The sequence below is a fragment of the Rhinichthys klamathensis genome, unplaced genomic scaffold (genome assembly GCF_029890125.1).
Source record: "Rhinichthys klamathensis goyatoka isolate OS25496 unplaced genomic scaffold, OSU_Roscu_1.1 h1tg000474l_1, whole genome shotgun sequence".
NCBI lineage: Eukaryota > Metazoa > Chordata > Actinopteri > Cypriniformes > Leuciscidae > Rhinichthys > Rhinichthys klamathensis.
The window spans coordinates 479,626-493,860 of record NW_026606962.1 but is presented as its reverse complement, the minus strand read 5'-3'; the positions used below and the strand labels follow the sequence as shown (position 1 = coordinate 493,860).

The 14,235-nt window shown below is 38.1% G+C and overlaps 2 protein-coding genes across 3 annotated transcripts; both read left to right on the top strand.

Annotated features, from left to right (window-relative positions):
• Positions 1 to 436: 436 nt before the first annotated feature.
• eef1a1a (eukaryotic translation elongation factor 1 alpha 1a) lies at positions 437 to 9,796 on the top strand. 2 transcript variants are annotated; one of them, XM_056236956.1, is made up of 8 exons: positions 437 to 550; positions 2,031 to 2,214; positions 2,304 to 2,483; positions 2,577 to 2,873; positions 3,632 to 3,782; positions 3,928 to 4,184; positions 4,267 to 4,501; positions 9,008 to 9,796. In XM_056236956.1, the coding sequence occupies exons 2-8, from the start codon at positions 2,071 to 2,073 to the stop codon at positions 9,130 to 9,132; spliced, it is 1,389 nt and encodes a 462-aa protein (XP_056092931.1). In that variant the 5' UTR covers positions 437 to 550; positions 2,031 to 2,070; the 3' UTR covers positions 9,133 to 9,796. The 2 variants fall into 2 exon arrangements, with proteins under 2 accessions (XP_056092931.1, XP_056092932.1); XM_056236957.1 differs by lacking the exon at positions 9,008 to 9,796 and adding an exon at positions 7,617 to 7,814.
• A 928-nt stretch (positions 9,797 to 10,724) lies between these two features.
• cgasa (cyclic GMP-AMP synthase a) lies at positions 10,725 to 14,235 on the top strand. The gene is made up of 5 exons (XM_056236964.1): positions 10,725 to 11,615; positions 12,278 to 12,500; positions 13,145 to 13,408; positions 13,500 to 13,599; positions 13,812 to 14,235. Exons 1-5 carry the CDS (start codon positions 10,755 to 10,757, stop codon positions 14,149 to 14,151), a joined length of 1,788 nt encoding a protein of 595 aa, XP_056092939.1. The 5' UTR covers positions 10,725 to 10,754; the 3' UTR covers positions 14,152 to 14,235.

Below are 14,235 nucleotides of genomic sequence, written 5' to 3'. Positions count from 1 at the left end.
AACCTTGCTCAAGCAACAGGACAACAAGGGACATTTTCGTTTAATTCATGTTTTGCCTTTTGTACAGTATAACTAAATTATGTATATATATTTTTTATTTCTTCTGTTTTGTGCAATCGTTAAAAAATGACGATGTATAATGTCAATTGTCAAGATGCTGCAATACATGCATCATCGCCTGTCAAATAAGTGTACATTTAATAAAATTATTGCACTCGGTTATTTTGTTGATTATGTATTCATTGTTAGGAAGTTCTTTTCGGCCGAATAATTAACTGCGTCGTCGTCCGCAGTTTAGCACCTGACACCTTAAAAGCCAATGCGTCTGCAGAACAAACTCTTAACCTTTTTCCTTTCCCGTCCGTCAATTCTGAATGATTGTTTCTTTACAACAGCAGTCTGACCTCAAGCATCCTCTGTGACTGATGTAGACAGCAGTATTGCGCTTGTCTGCGCATGCACAGTCGCTTGCGTCGGGTCTGTATGATAATAACAAGATCAGACGCTCAGCCTCTTCAGCACCGTTCCAGTGTCCCGAACTCACGCGCAGGTACAGTACCGCACATTCACGCGCATCTTTAACTGAGAATAAAAAAAAAAAAAAATCAAACGTGTCCGTAAATATATAATATTATATCGTCTTGCTATTTATGTCTTAAAGATAATTGCCTTTTGTAATAGATCTTACTGATGCTTCGACATTGCGCTAGATACAGGCTGGTAATGGGAGAACATGGCGGCAGCTGCAGAGGAAGGGATTGCACTATTAAATCCCCTAGACATCTTGATCTCTTCGTTGACTACTACACTTGAAATGTCTCTGTGCAAATTAACACCAAAAGGAACAGCTTTCTGAAGTCATGTTGGGGGTGATTCGATTGTCACGCATAACAGGAATAATTTCAAGTCCTTTTAAAAGAATGCGTCTCTGTTAGGTAACCTCAACAAGAATAGCCCTTCTGTTAACCTCTCAAGTTAAGCTGAGAATTAGCTTCCTTACACTAATGGCAGTCTAGCTTTTGCCTTTAAGGAACCTTTTGGAAGTATGTCCCTGACAAATTACTTAATATCAGCTCGTCTGAAATTATGCTGATGCAATAATCTTGCATGCTGAGTTCATGATGCAGCTTAATCTCAATGCACTACCTTAGAATTGAATATTAATTTTAGCTTAAAGCTGCTCCAATATTTTTTTCTTTTAACAATATCGGCTACATGAGTGGCTCACAAATGGCTGCCAGTCTTTTAAATCGGTAGGCGAATCTTTACAAAATGGAGGTCTGCAGGACAAATATGTACCAGGCATGAAGAAATGCATGCCCAGTCTTTTAAAGCAGTTGCTAGTTACTTGGCTGAGCTAGAAACCTAAATAGCCCGAAACGATAAACTTACTGCTGTTCTAAAGGTTGAAAAAGGCTGGAGATGTAGTGAATACCGTATTTGTTAATCAAATTTCTTTGTCTGCGTTTCTTTCAGTGTCCATTGAGTGAAATTCAAATAAGACATTTAAATTATGGTATTTGGATAGGTAATTCTAAGATAATTACATAGATTACCGCAGCCAAAAAATTTATTTTAGGTATTGTTCACCCAGATGTCTCGTGTGGTTTACTTTAGCTGAACACCAGAGGGGAATTTTTGAAGAATGTGCAGGTTTGTCTTTTCCTTGAGGATTTAGCATTGAGCCTTTTCAAGGCTCTACATCTTCAGTCCCCTTTTTTGTCATTCAGTGGAAAAGAATGACCAGGACATTCTTCAAATTTCTCCTTTTATATTCCATAGATGGAAGTCATACAAGTTTGGGACAACATTGGATGAATAATTGATATCATTTTCATTTTGGACTACACTGTATTGTCAGATGTACTGAAGAACAGTGCTTGTATTTGAACGGGCACTTCTTTAGTCCTTGGAATGAGTGGGTTTTAAATTGAATAAAAAGCATCCTCTAGCAAGAGATCATGCGTTTATCTTACTTAATGTCCATTATAGAATTTGCACAATAACTGTTTCTTGGTGTCTGTGTAAAGCTTTACAGATACATTGGCACTTTAAATAAAGCAATCAGCCATGGGAAAGGAGAAGCTCCACATCAATATTGTGGTTATTGGCCATGTGGACTCTGGAAAGTCCACTACAACTGGCCACCTTATCTACAAGTGTGGTGGGATTGACAAGCGAACGATTGAGAAGTTTGAGAAAGAGGCTGCAGAGGTAAGATGGAGATATTGGAGACATTTGAACTAATATATGATTAAATCAATTTCAGCTGATAATGGTATGTTTATGCCCATCACTCCTAGATGGGAAAGGGCTCTTTTAAGTATGCCTGGGTGCTGGACAAGCTTAAAGCAGAAAGAGAGAGAGGAATCACCATTGACATCTCCCTGTGGAAGTTTGAGACCAGCAAATACTACGTCACCATCATTGATGCTCCAGGACACAGGGACTTCATCAAAAACATGATCACTGGAACCTCACAGGTTAGGAGCTTAACAGGCACACAAATATATATTTAGTAGCTGCTATTTATTTATGTTTAAGAAATAATACCCAACGTGTTTTCTGACCCTCAGGCAGACTGTGCCGTGCTGATCGTGGCGGCAGGTGTCGGGGAGTTTGAGGCTGGCATCTCGAAGAACGGTCAGACCAGAGAGCACGCTCTTCTGGCCTACACATTGGGTGTGAAGCAGCTGATTGTGGGTGTCAACAAGATGGATTCCACTGAACCCAGTTACAGCCAGAAGCGTTATGAGGAAATTGTGAAAGAAGTTAGCACCTACATCAAGAAGATTGGCTATAATCCTGACACAGTGGCATTCGTGCCCATCTCTGGCTGGAATGGAGATAACATGCTTGAGGCCAGTCCCAATGTAAGTATGACAGTGGAAATAAAGCATTGTTTCCACTAAGGTTGCATAATTAATCGGTATAAAAACAAAAGTGCATTTTCCATTTCTTGGAACGGCTCGGTTTGCGGTAAATGCTGCACCACACAAATTTATCTCTGTATCGGTTTTGAGATTGGGTCGCTTATACCGGGCATTTTGGAACACAACATATGCCAACCTTTTTCCAAAACATGTAATGAGAAGTGTTTATAGACCATCTGTTGCCAAAAGAGACGCTTTAAGGGCTGCCCGTGGTTTTTCCACCAATATAAAAGCTTGATTGGTTTAAACATTTGAAAATGAAGAAATTAAGACAGCCATAAATTAAATAAATAATTGAGATACTACAATAGTGATTCTAATTTTAATATTTTTATTTAGTAATACTAATAATAAAAAATATTTATTTTTACATATAGTATTAATATAATAATAACAATTATTATTATTATAGCCATATCAATGGCCAAATTATGCAGCATTACAAACAAGCACAGCAAACCTGGAGCTTAAAAATCACATTTTAATATCGTAAAATGTGATTTTAATCACATTTTAATCACAATTTTTATCAGAAAAATCGCACTTCGTTTTTTCCACCCCCCAAATTGTCTGTAAATCAGTTTGGAGCATTAAGACTTTCTTCAGTGAATATGAACACTTTATATTTGTGCAAAATGGCATCCCAACTGGTTGGTTTCCATCAGTGTCTTCATTTGGTTTCTATGACTTTGCTTTAGATGACTTGGTTCAAAGGTTGGAAAATTACCCGGAAAGAGGGAAATGCATCTGGGACCACCCTATTGGAGGCTCTGGATGCCATTCAGCCTCCATCACGTCCAACTGACAAACCCCTCCGCCTGCCTCTTCAGGACGTCTACAAGATTGGAGGTTTGCATTCCTGCAAGTTATATTGCAGATAGGCTACAAATACAGTAAATTAAATAGATACCTGTTATCATCTTTTAATCTTAAAACATAAAGGCGATAAGGCTAACACAAAGCAGAGCTGAATGATAAGCAATGTTTTCACTAGGTATTGGAACCGTCCCTGTGGGCCGTGTGGAGACTGGCGTTTTGAAGCCAGGTATGGTGGTGACCTTTGCCCCTGTGAACGTGACAACTGAAGTCAAGTCTGTGGAGATGCATCACGAGGCTCTTTTGGAGGCCTATCCCGGGGACAACGTTGGCTTTAACGTTAAGAACGTCTCTGTCAAGGACATCCGTCGTGGCAATGTTGCTGGAGACAGCAAAAACGACCCACCCCAGGAGGCCGCCAGCTTCACGGCTCAAGTAAGCTTGATTAACTTCTGTTTTCATTACTCACTTCAGCAAGCCTGTGTAATCATTACAAGCTTCATTGTTTCCCCATCAGGTGATCATCTTGAATCACCCAGGGCAGATCAGTGCTGGCTACGCCCCTGTGCTGGATTGCCACACTGCGCACATCGCCTGTAAGTTCGCAGAGCTGAAGGAGAAGATCGATCGTCGTTCTGGGAAGAAGCTTGAGGACAACCCCAAGAGCCTCAAGTCAGGAGACGCAGCCATTGTTGACATGATCCCTGGGAAGCCCATGTGTGTGGAGAGCTTTTCAGAGTATCCTCCTCTGGGTAAGTGCTATCCCAACATTCCACTCGAAGAGCGTAATACTTCATTGCTCATTATTCATTTCATCTTTATTTAAAGGGGTCATCGGATGCCCGTTTTCCACAAGTTGGTATGATTCTATAGGGTCTTCATGTAAAGTTTGTAACATACTTTGGTTAAAATTCCTCAATGGTTATTTTATTCCAAAATGAAACGACACCCTTTTTACCTCCTCAAAAACAGATATGTTCACAGAGACCCATTTATTTTTGAGGATAAAAAAAATGAATGGATTTTTGTTCATTGTATGTTGGTTGTGTCCACATTTATATGCAAACACCATATAAAAGTGAATTTTGCATCCGATGACCCCTTTATGGTATCTGAGGTTCAATTCTTTATATTTTATTTCTTGATATTTTGTAATTCCTTTTTCATGGATATCTAAAATCTATGCCAAATAACTGAAATTAAGAAACGTTTGATTGCTGATTTAATGATAATAGGTTGATAATGTTAAATGTTAAAGGCATAGGAAATTAAATTTGTTTTATTTTCACATTCTGTTATTTACTTCCAAACCAGTATAAATATATTTCTTCTGCAAAAAAGATAATTTAAAACAAGGTCCCAGTGTTTTTTGTCCATAAAGTGAATGGTGTCCATTGTTATGTTGGGCTCCAATGATTTTGATTATATTGACAAAAACAGTTAAAACATTTATCAACATATACATTTTTTTGGTGGTGAAATTGAGGTAGCGATAGGTAATTTCATCCATATTGTGACATCCAAATAACACAATTGAAAAAAGAAAAAAAAAACATGTAGGGTGGGACTATTCTCTCCATTGGTTGTAGATTGGATGGAGGCCGATCTGGGGTCATATGCATAAAGCCGCGCAGAGTAAAATTTTAGTCTTGTGTTAAAATTCTAAGAATGATGTTATTTTAGTCTTATTCCTAGACTTAAGAATAAGTGATTCAGAAAGGTTCCTATGTGTTAAGACTAGGTCTCAGCTCCTAAATTATGTAAGAGTGCTGGAGAGGTATCCTAACCTAGTCTGGAGTAACAAGATGGCAGCAGAGAAGAGGAGACAACACACTTTCTGAAAAAGATATAATATATTGGAGTTATATGACGACAAAGAATTGATAAAAGATACAAGCTTAATCGTCAAATTATCCTTTTTGTAACTGACCTAGTAAGAAATGTAATAGCTTCTCCTATTCTACAAATCTATGCTCTAACTGCAGAAATTACAGCAATAATGAAATATTTAGGCGACTAAAAAACAAAACAAATGCACTTGTGATGACTTGGGCTCATCGGTCCAGTAAGCATGCTCTTAAAAAGCACTATTGTGTCACTGACCACACCAAACATACAGTAGTGGCCAAAAGTGATATCTGGAAGAGATATTTGTTTTTAATGACCCTACAAGTTTGATTAAACAAACAATTTTTGGTAACGCTTCCTTTTACAGTACTGTACTTACAGTGTACTTACCTAGAAAGTACTGGCTAATATAAGGTGAGTACACGGGTTAGGGGTAGGTTCAGGGTTAGTACCTAGTTATTACCCAGTAATTATAATTACTATAATAAGTACATAGTAAGTACATGGGTAACAGGACTATAAAAGGAAGCGTGACCCAATTATTATTATTATTTTTAAATATTAGGGAAGACTAAACTTGGTTAAAGTATTTCAGACAAAATAAGGCACTTTTTTTGTGAAAAACAAAAAGCTCAGAAAATTGACATCATCAGCTATTAATATTTCGTTGGTTCTCTTGTTTTTGCACCATAATTTTTTTTCGTATGATAGCCTGACAAAATTATGTCTGCATAATTTGGCATGTTTTACTGCATTATTTGCAAAAGTAGGAATTCTTTTTGAAAAAGTAGTGATTCTTTTTGGAAAATACGTTTATTACAATGTAATTATACATTTATTAGTGTTATTATACATTATTACAATGTAATATGCGTTTATTACAATGTAATTATACATATTCTTTTTGGAAAATTCATTACAATGTAATTATACATTTATTACAGTGTTATTATGCATTTATTACAGTGTTATTATGCATTTATTACAATGTAATTATACATTTTTTAAAATGTGATTATACATTAGTGTTATTATACACTAGTACCGATTCTTTCAAAAAGTAGTGATTCGTTTTTTTACGTTTTTGAAAAAAGCAGTTTAAAAAAATTTAATTATACATTTGTTACAATCTTATACATTTATTACAACGTAATGTGTTTATTACAATGTATTTATACGTTTATTACAATGTAATTATACATTTATGAGTGTTATACATTTGTTACAATGTAATTATACATTACAGTATTATTATACATTTGTTACATTATTCTTTTTAAAAAAGTAGCGATTTATTTTTGAAAAAGTATCGATTCATTTTTTTTTAAAAGTAGCGATTTAACTGAATCTGTAAGTCAGCTACACTGTTTAAGGCGCCATTCACATATAGCGCCTAAAAACGCGTAGAAAACGCTGGGTGCGCCGCATTCTCCTTTTTCCAAAGCGCTAGGGCGGTTGCGCTCCGGAGGCGTCTGTCGTTGCTGTGGTTGGTTCTTGTCACGTGACCTACGGTGTGCTTGCGGCATTCTGAAAAGTTGAGATATTTTTATCTCGATGCGGCGCGGACGCGCTTGGAAAAAACGAGCACGTCGCACCGCGTCGCTTCCATTATGAGCGCGCATACATTTGAAATAACGAACTTGAGAGCGCAAAAGACGCGATATGTGAACAGGCCCTAACTCTGAATATTATATTTTATTCTGGTGTGCGTTATCGTTTTCTCAGAGTTTAGGCTCCTGTGTAATAGTAGCCTAGGCTAATAAGCAACTCAAACATACCAAACCAACAATTACTAAAAGCACACAAAAACTGCTTTTGTACGGGCATTGCACTAGTATAAATAATTTTGCACAAGGCAAAATATGTGTGGGTATGTTTGCACAAGCTCTGCAATTCGGCACTCTAGTAAAGTCACGTCACGTCTATTTATATATCACTTTATTCACAATAGATTGCCTAAAAGCAAGCAGCTTTACCGTATTAAACATGAAAAACATTGTCAGTGTCTTGTTTCATCAGAAGAACGGCTTCATTTTCTACTAAGCAGCTCTCCAGTGTGTTCATGTTTTCACCAACCGACGTCTGACCTCGACGGACTCAACAGGAGAAATGAACTGGAAAAGATTTCAGCGTGAAAGAAAGCGGAGCCTCAGCGCACACCTACCTATTACGTAATCGCCACGGACCAATGGTAGAACAAAGGCGTTTATCAGCCGGAGCGAACTTTTCCGGAAAGTTCGCCTTGGAAAGCTGTTTCTAAGTCCTGAAACGAACTCCAAACGAACTTCGCTTTGGCCTGATTTTGTTCGAAATGACGTTACATCAGTTCGTTCTTGTTCTTTTTCATTCTTCGTTTAGGGGTAAAATAAAGTTCGATATACTATTAGCAAACATCTGACGCCACCTACACTGCTTGGAGTGGCGTTTAGATGCATATGTAAATATGTGCTGCGTGCTTTCCTGTCAATAGCAAAATGAACAAAATTGAGAAAACAGCAAGCATAAGAAAAGCATCTGATCATAGCAACGATGTGTTTGCACAAGCTCTGCAATTCAGCACTCTAGTAATGTCACGTCATGTTTATTTATATAGCACTTTATACAATAGATTGATTTAAAGCACGCTTTACCGTATTAAACATGAAAAACAATGTCAGTGCCTCATTTTATCAGAAGTACATCACTTTCTACTATAAAGCGAGATTCAAGTGTATTCATGTTTTCACTGTCCTCGACAGACTCAACAGAAATAATAAACCATGTGAAAGAAGGCGGAGCCTCAGTGCACACCGACCTATTACGTAATCGCCCACGGACCAATGGGAGTTTGAAAGTGTTTACCAGCCAGAGCAAAGTTTTCTGGAAAGTTCGCTTTGGCAAGCCGTTTCGAACTCCGTTTGGGCCTGATTTTGTTCGAAATTATGTCATGTCAGTTCGTTTTTCGCTTGAAGTATATCGGGGCCTTTAGACATCACTGAAAGTTGCTTGTAGCTTCTTTATAAATAGCTCCTACTCTTAAACAAGTCCTACTTTTTTTTTTACACTTAAGCCTATTCTTAAGAGCATTTTTGAGAAGTTTTATACATGGCCTCTGAATCCGAGTTTGCAGTCGATTGTAAGAAAGGGGCGGAGTTTAAGAGGACTAAAAGATTGGAGAAAAGTTCGAGTTATGACATTTTGATGAAAAAATTGAATTAAAATGGTAAAATGAAACCTATGCATGGCTGAATCATTCACACTAACATGGGATACCTTTAGAAAATAGATTCATTTTCTTTACATTCAACACACCTAGACCTTTTTCTCTTATTGTTAAAGTCATGGCAGTGATGGCACAACTCATCCAAAAGGCTTTTTAGGAAAGTACACCGATGACCTGCTTGGATCACAACCATCCTTTTGGTTTGCAGGTCGTTTTGCTGTGCGTGACATGCGTCAGACAGTCGCAGTGGGTGTGATTAAAGCAGTGGAGAAGAAGACCGCGACCAGCGGAAAGATCACCAAATCCGCTCAGAAAGCCCAGAAGGCCAAATGAATGTTGTGTTTGACTGCCAGCTCCAGAGACACATATGGAAAAGCAAAGGTCATCCAGCTCTTCTATCCTATTGGCTGCCTAGGTTCCATAGTTAGAGACTGCTTAATAGTTCCAATGCATCGCAAAAGTATCAGAAGGAAAAAAAATATTAACAAAAGCAGTCCTTTAGATAACTCTAGTTTGTACGTCGACTCGTAAATCTTAAATCCACACCATTATTTGTGTTTTGATAGTTGTGCTCTTCTCTTCGATGATGGCTGTTGAAACCATATGTGATTTTTAATATCTTGAGAGGTCTGACCTCTCCTTCTCTGGAGTGCAGTTTTAGCCTGGTTCTCACAATGTTGTCTTTGCTTGTTTGCAAAATACCATGTGTTCACTATCCACTGGTGGTGAGCTACTTAAACAACACTATTTAGTAGACTTTGAGAACCTGTATGTTTATCTTTGCAGACCAATGAAAATCTAAAATGAAGCTCTTAATTAGCCCATGTCTGGGCTCATGCAATCTTTGGTGCACTGACAGCTTTATGTTTAGCACTTTGACTGGCGTAGGCTAACCCCCGCACAAGCACTTGTTGACTTTAATTGGCATTAGCTACTGCACCTTATCATAAAAAATAAAAGCTTTCATGTCATATTAAAGATGTCTTAACCATGATAATGGTGTTTGTGTTCATTTCACTCTCAAACAGGACACTACATAAAAGCTATATAGAAATGACCATTTACCTTTGTATTCAGATATTACCAGTATGTATGGCGAGTTTAGACTCTAAATAAAGTTGACAAAGTCCATAAAATAAACTGTCTAATAACAATAAAGTCTTTTAGTAAGTTTGAAGTCCTATTCTGAATGTCTTCGCCTGTGGAAGAACAAAATCTTTAAACGTTGTGTGGATAAATCGTTACTTTTTTAGCCACAAGATGTCGCAACTGATCCGTTTATAAAATGATTCATTACCAAGTCATTTAGTAAAACAGGAAGGGTTTGCACTAAGATCAGTAGTAAATATTTTATCAGTCTAGCTGGACTAATTTACAGTAGGCCTATAAGATATAGCCTATCCAAGATTTAACAATAATTTACCACAGCTAAATTACTGTGGTGCTTTAATATAGGAGATTTCAATTTTAATGCAGTTACTGTGACCGTATATCTATAGGCTACTGGAAACTTTTTTGTGTGCACTTTTTACGTTATTGAACAATATTATACTTCCTGGGCAATGACCAACAAAGCAGGGCATTGTAAATGGTAGCCTAACATTCAAAAATATGAAATCTTTTATTGGTCAACACAGATCATTTTGAACAGTCCTTATGACAAAGTTCTATACATTTTTGTACCGGTCTGTACATTTTGGCTACTTAACACGAACCACGACGGAAAGTGAACCCTAATAAATAGCCTACAATATGGCCTAAATAACGTCACATAGCTAAATACGTAATAACACCGAGGAAGTGAGATATTTCGTTTTTGGCATAGTACCATCTGCATCCTGACGTCATAGTTCTATGCCACAGAAATGCAAAGATGCGCGCGTCCGCGTCGCCTTCGGTAGCCCTACACCTGTAATCACGAGCAGCCAGAGAAGACGAAGCAGCGTCCGGCGACAATGTCTGATCCACACAAAGCTCCAGCAAAAGCGAACAGGAAGAAGAGTAAAGAGCAAAGAGATCACCAAACTAATGACAGAGAGGAGAAATCTCGGGAACGCGCCGAGGACGAGGGCGCATCAAAACGGGAAGGCAGAAAGCGACAGAGTAAAAAGGAGAAAGATCCTCGTGATAGTGAAAGTGAGGACAAACCTCGTGAAACCCCGACACCAAAAGCATTTAGTGGAAGCATCAATCGACAGAGTAAAAAGTCTCTGGAGATCTCCGAGAGCAAGTCCGAAGAAAAACCCAGTGCGGCATGTAGAAGATCCTCTGTTCCTAATAAAGCAAACAATGCTGGCGAGAAAGACAGACAAGACCGTGCAAAAAGCAAACCTCAGCAGACTGCCAAGAGCGAGTCCGGTGAAAAAACAGCACCAATACGACAGAATAAAAAGCAGAGAGACCCTTCAAAACTTGTCAGAGAAGAATCTCTGGAGAGCTCCAAAAGCAAATCACAAGAAAAATCCGTAGCAAAACCTAGAAAGCGGCATGAATCGGCTGCTGAAAGAGACGTAACGTTTTCTGACCCGAACCACACACGGGACGCTCCTCCGGGGCTTAACGCGCGCAGCTCTGACCGCAAAAAGAAAAGCGCAGAAAAAACAACTGCAACGAGAGGACCAAGCGTCGATGACACACTGGGAAAGGTTCTTAAAGCAACTATTGAGAAGTTAAAGATCAAGAAGTTCGAGCGGTCCAATGCATCCAGTTGTGTTAATGACATCACGGATAAAGTCATTGCACACCTGAAACAAAACACGACCTGGTGTACAGATATCGAGCGTTTAAGAACGGGAAGTTATTATGAAAATCTTAAAGTAAGTGTTGCAGTGTGATATCCACTATGTTTAGGAGAGCGATTTTGGCCTGTTGTAATTTATTTTTGGAATGAATGTGCAAGTGTGTAAAAGGCATTACTCTATTCGTTTATAACAGAGCCTGTTTCTACAAATCTGAATAAGACAGATGGCATATATAACTGTATTAGCGGCCTAATTAGAATTCCAGGACATACAAACACCTCATTTATCAGAGCATGTCCAAAAACGGTGAGACTTGGTGATATTAGAAACAGGCATTTGTGGAAGTTCTAAAGTTTTGGGCCTGTTTTTATATTGCACACCGGTGTGTTATTATCAAGGATATGACCATTTTTCTCTTAATTAATTTATTGTTAAAGAATATAATAAGAAGAGAATTCCAGAAGAGAAAAATAATATACATAGTCAGATAACGCATGCAGGATGGAATATTACAATAGTATTGCAGTAAGATCTAAAAATAGCCTATATTCTAGAATATGTGCATGTAAACATGGTGATGGAATGTCTCTTTAAGAATAAGTAAATGCTTCAATAGTAACCGACTGCAAAGGCTACATATTATATGGCCATGATGAGACTTCTAATCAATGGGATCCACGGCAAAAAGTTTTAGTTCAAAACAACCAACATCAGCTTTAATTTTGTTTACATTTTAGATTTGTGAACCAGATGAATTTGATGTTATGCTGACTATTCCTGTGGAGAGAGTGGATTTAGAGCAGTTCGACGAGGCTGGCGCATTTTACAGTGTTGCACTGAAACGACATCCGAATAGACATCCTCTGGACATATTCCTAAACGAAGACAAGACCATTCAGGCCAGCAAAATGCTGAGTGAATTCAGAGATGCCGTTAAGGAGGCTGTGGAGAAACTGCGATGTAGGTACAATCTAGATTTTTATAATTTTTTGTTATTTATTTATTATCTGTCACACACACACTTGAACGCGCAAAAGACACGATATGTGAACGGCCCCTTGACGAGATACCAAGATCAGGCCAAGTGTTGGAGTAAAAGATACGCAGCAAGAACAAACACTAGTGGTTCACGACCGCAGTGTTCTGATTTCCTATTTACTTGTTTGGTGGAGGCAATCCAGAATTACTGTTGGTGAAGTTATAATCAGACAATACAAAAGAAAAATAGAAACATTCATAGATGTCATATTTAATCTTAAGTATTGTGACGAAAGAAAAAAAAGCGGGGGGAAAAGTATACATTTGTGTAAAGAGCATTTTAATGTTGAAATGTTGCTATTTTCAAAACTATATGGTATGTTTTAAAGTGAATCAGCAAATGGTTACTTGTGATTTACAGCAAACCATCTGCAGAAATCCACCCTCTGCATTTAATTCAACCTCTGGAAAAACATTTCACCAAGAACACCTTGCTTTAACTGAGATATCCCAGCAATCTCTTTTATCCCCTCCTACATCCTTCCCAGCAGCTCTGAACTAAAAGGCTACAACCATTGTATTGCTTTTTGGTAATCTTTGTATGTATTATTTTTTGCATTCTATAGACAAAATTGTGATACAGCGAAAGAAGGCCAGGTGCCCTGCAGTGACACTGGAAGTAATAGAAAATGGAAAGACAATTTCCATCGACTTCGTTCTTGGTCTTAAGGTTCACCGTGCAAGCTGGCCAGACTTTACAAAAGATGGCTTCAAAATAGACAACTGGCTTGGTAAAAAGGAAAAAGCTGATATGAAGCGTCAACCATTCTACCTGGTGCCTAAATATGTGGGCAAAGGAGATGCAGAGCATGATGGAGTTGTTGCAAAAGGTATACTGCTTATTATTATCAGTCATTTACTTTGTGTTTTATATGTTTATGAGCTCAGCTACTGCAGCCAAACAAAATGTTTTCTACTCAGATGCATGGCGAATCTCTTTTTCACATGTTGAAAAAGAAATTCTGCAAAGGCACGGCCACTCCAAGACATGCTGCGAGGCCGTTGGAGAGAAATGTTGCCGGTAACTATTCTGTTTCTCGATGCTTTGATGTATTTGAAATTGAATCGCATACAACAGACCAATTTTAGTTTAGGTGCATACATTATCCGTTTTGATAGTTCTTCATTGCTTGCATGAAAATACTGGTCTGTAAATCCAGGAAAATTAAAAATAAACAAACAAGCTCTTCAAGCACTAAACATGAACTGATTAATTTTTGTCCACTTCTACAGGAAGGAGTGTCTAAAGCTTCTGAAGTATCTTCTTCAACAGCTCAAAGAGGATGACTCCAAGTCCAATAAAATGTCCAACTTCTGCTCCTATCATGCAAAGACCACCCTGCTCCACGCTTGTGCTAAAAGGGGAAATGACAGCGAGTGGGCGTACAGTCAGCTGGCCGACTGCTTCCAGGAGCTTTTGGAAGACTTTGTCAAACACCTAAGAGGTCGTCATCTCCCTAACTTTTTCATTCCATCCCATAACCTCCTACATCAAGCCACTCCGAGTAGCTGTGATTTCCTGGCCAAAGCAATTGAATTTCAACGCAATAATAACTTCCCTATATTCAGTTAATTCTGATTTTCTTTTAGTTGCATTATGTATGATTTGTTTTTTTCCTCTTGATAGTCATCTGAAGTTTAATTCAATAAACATCTT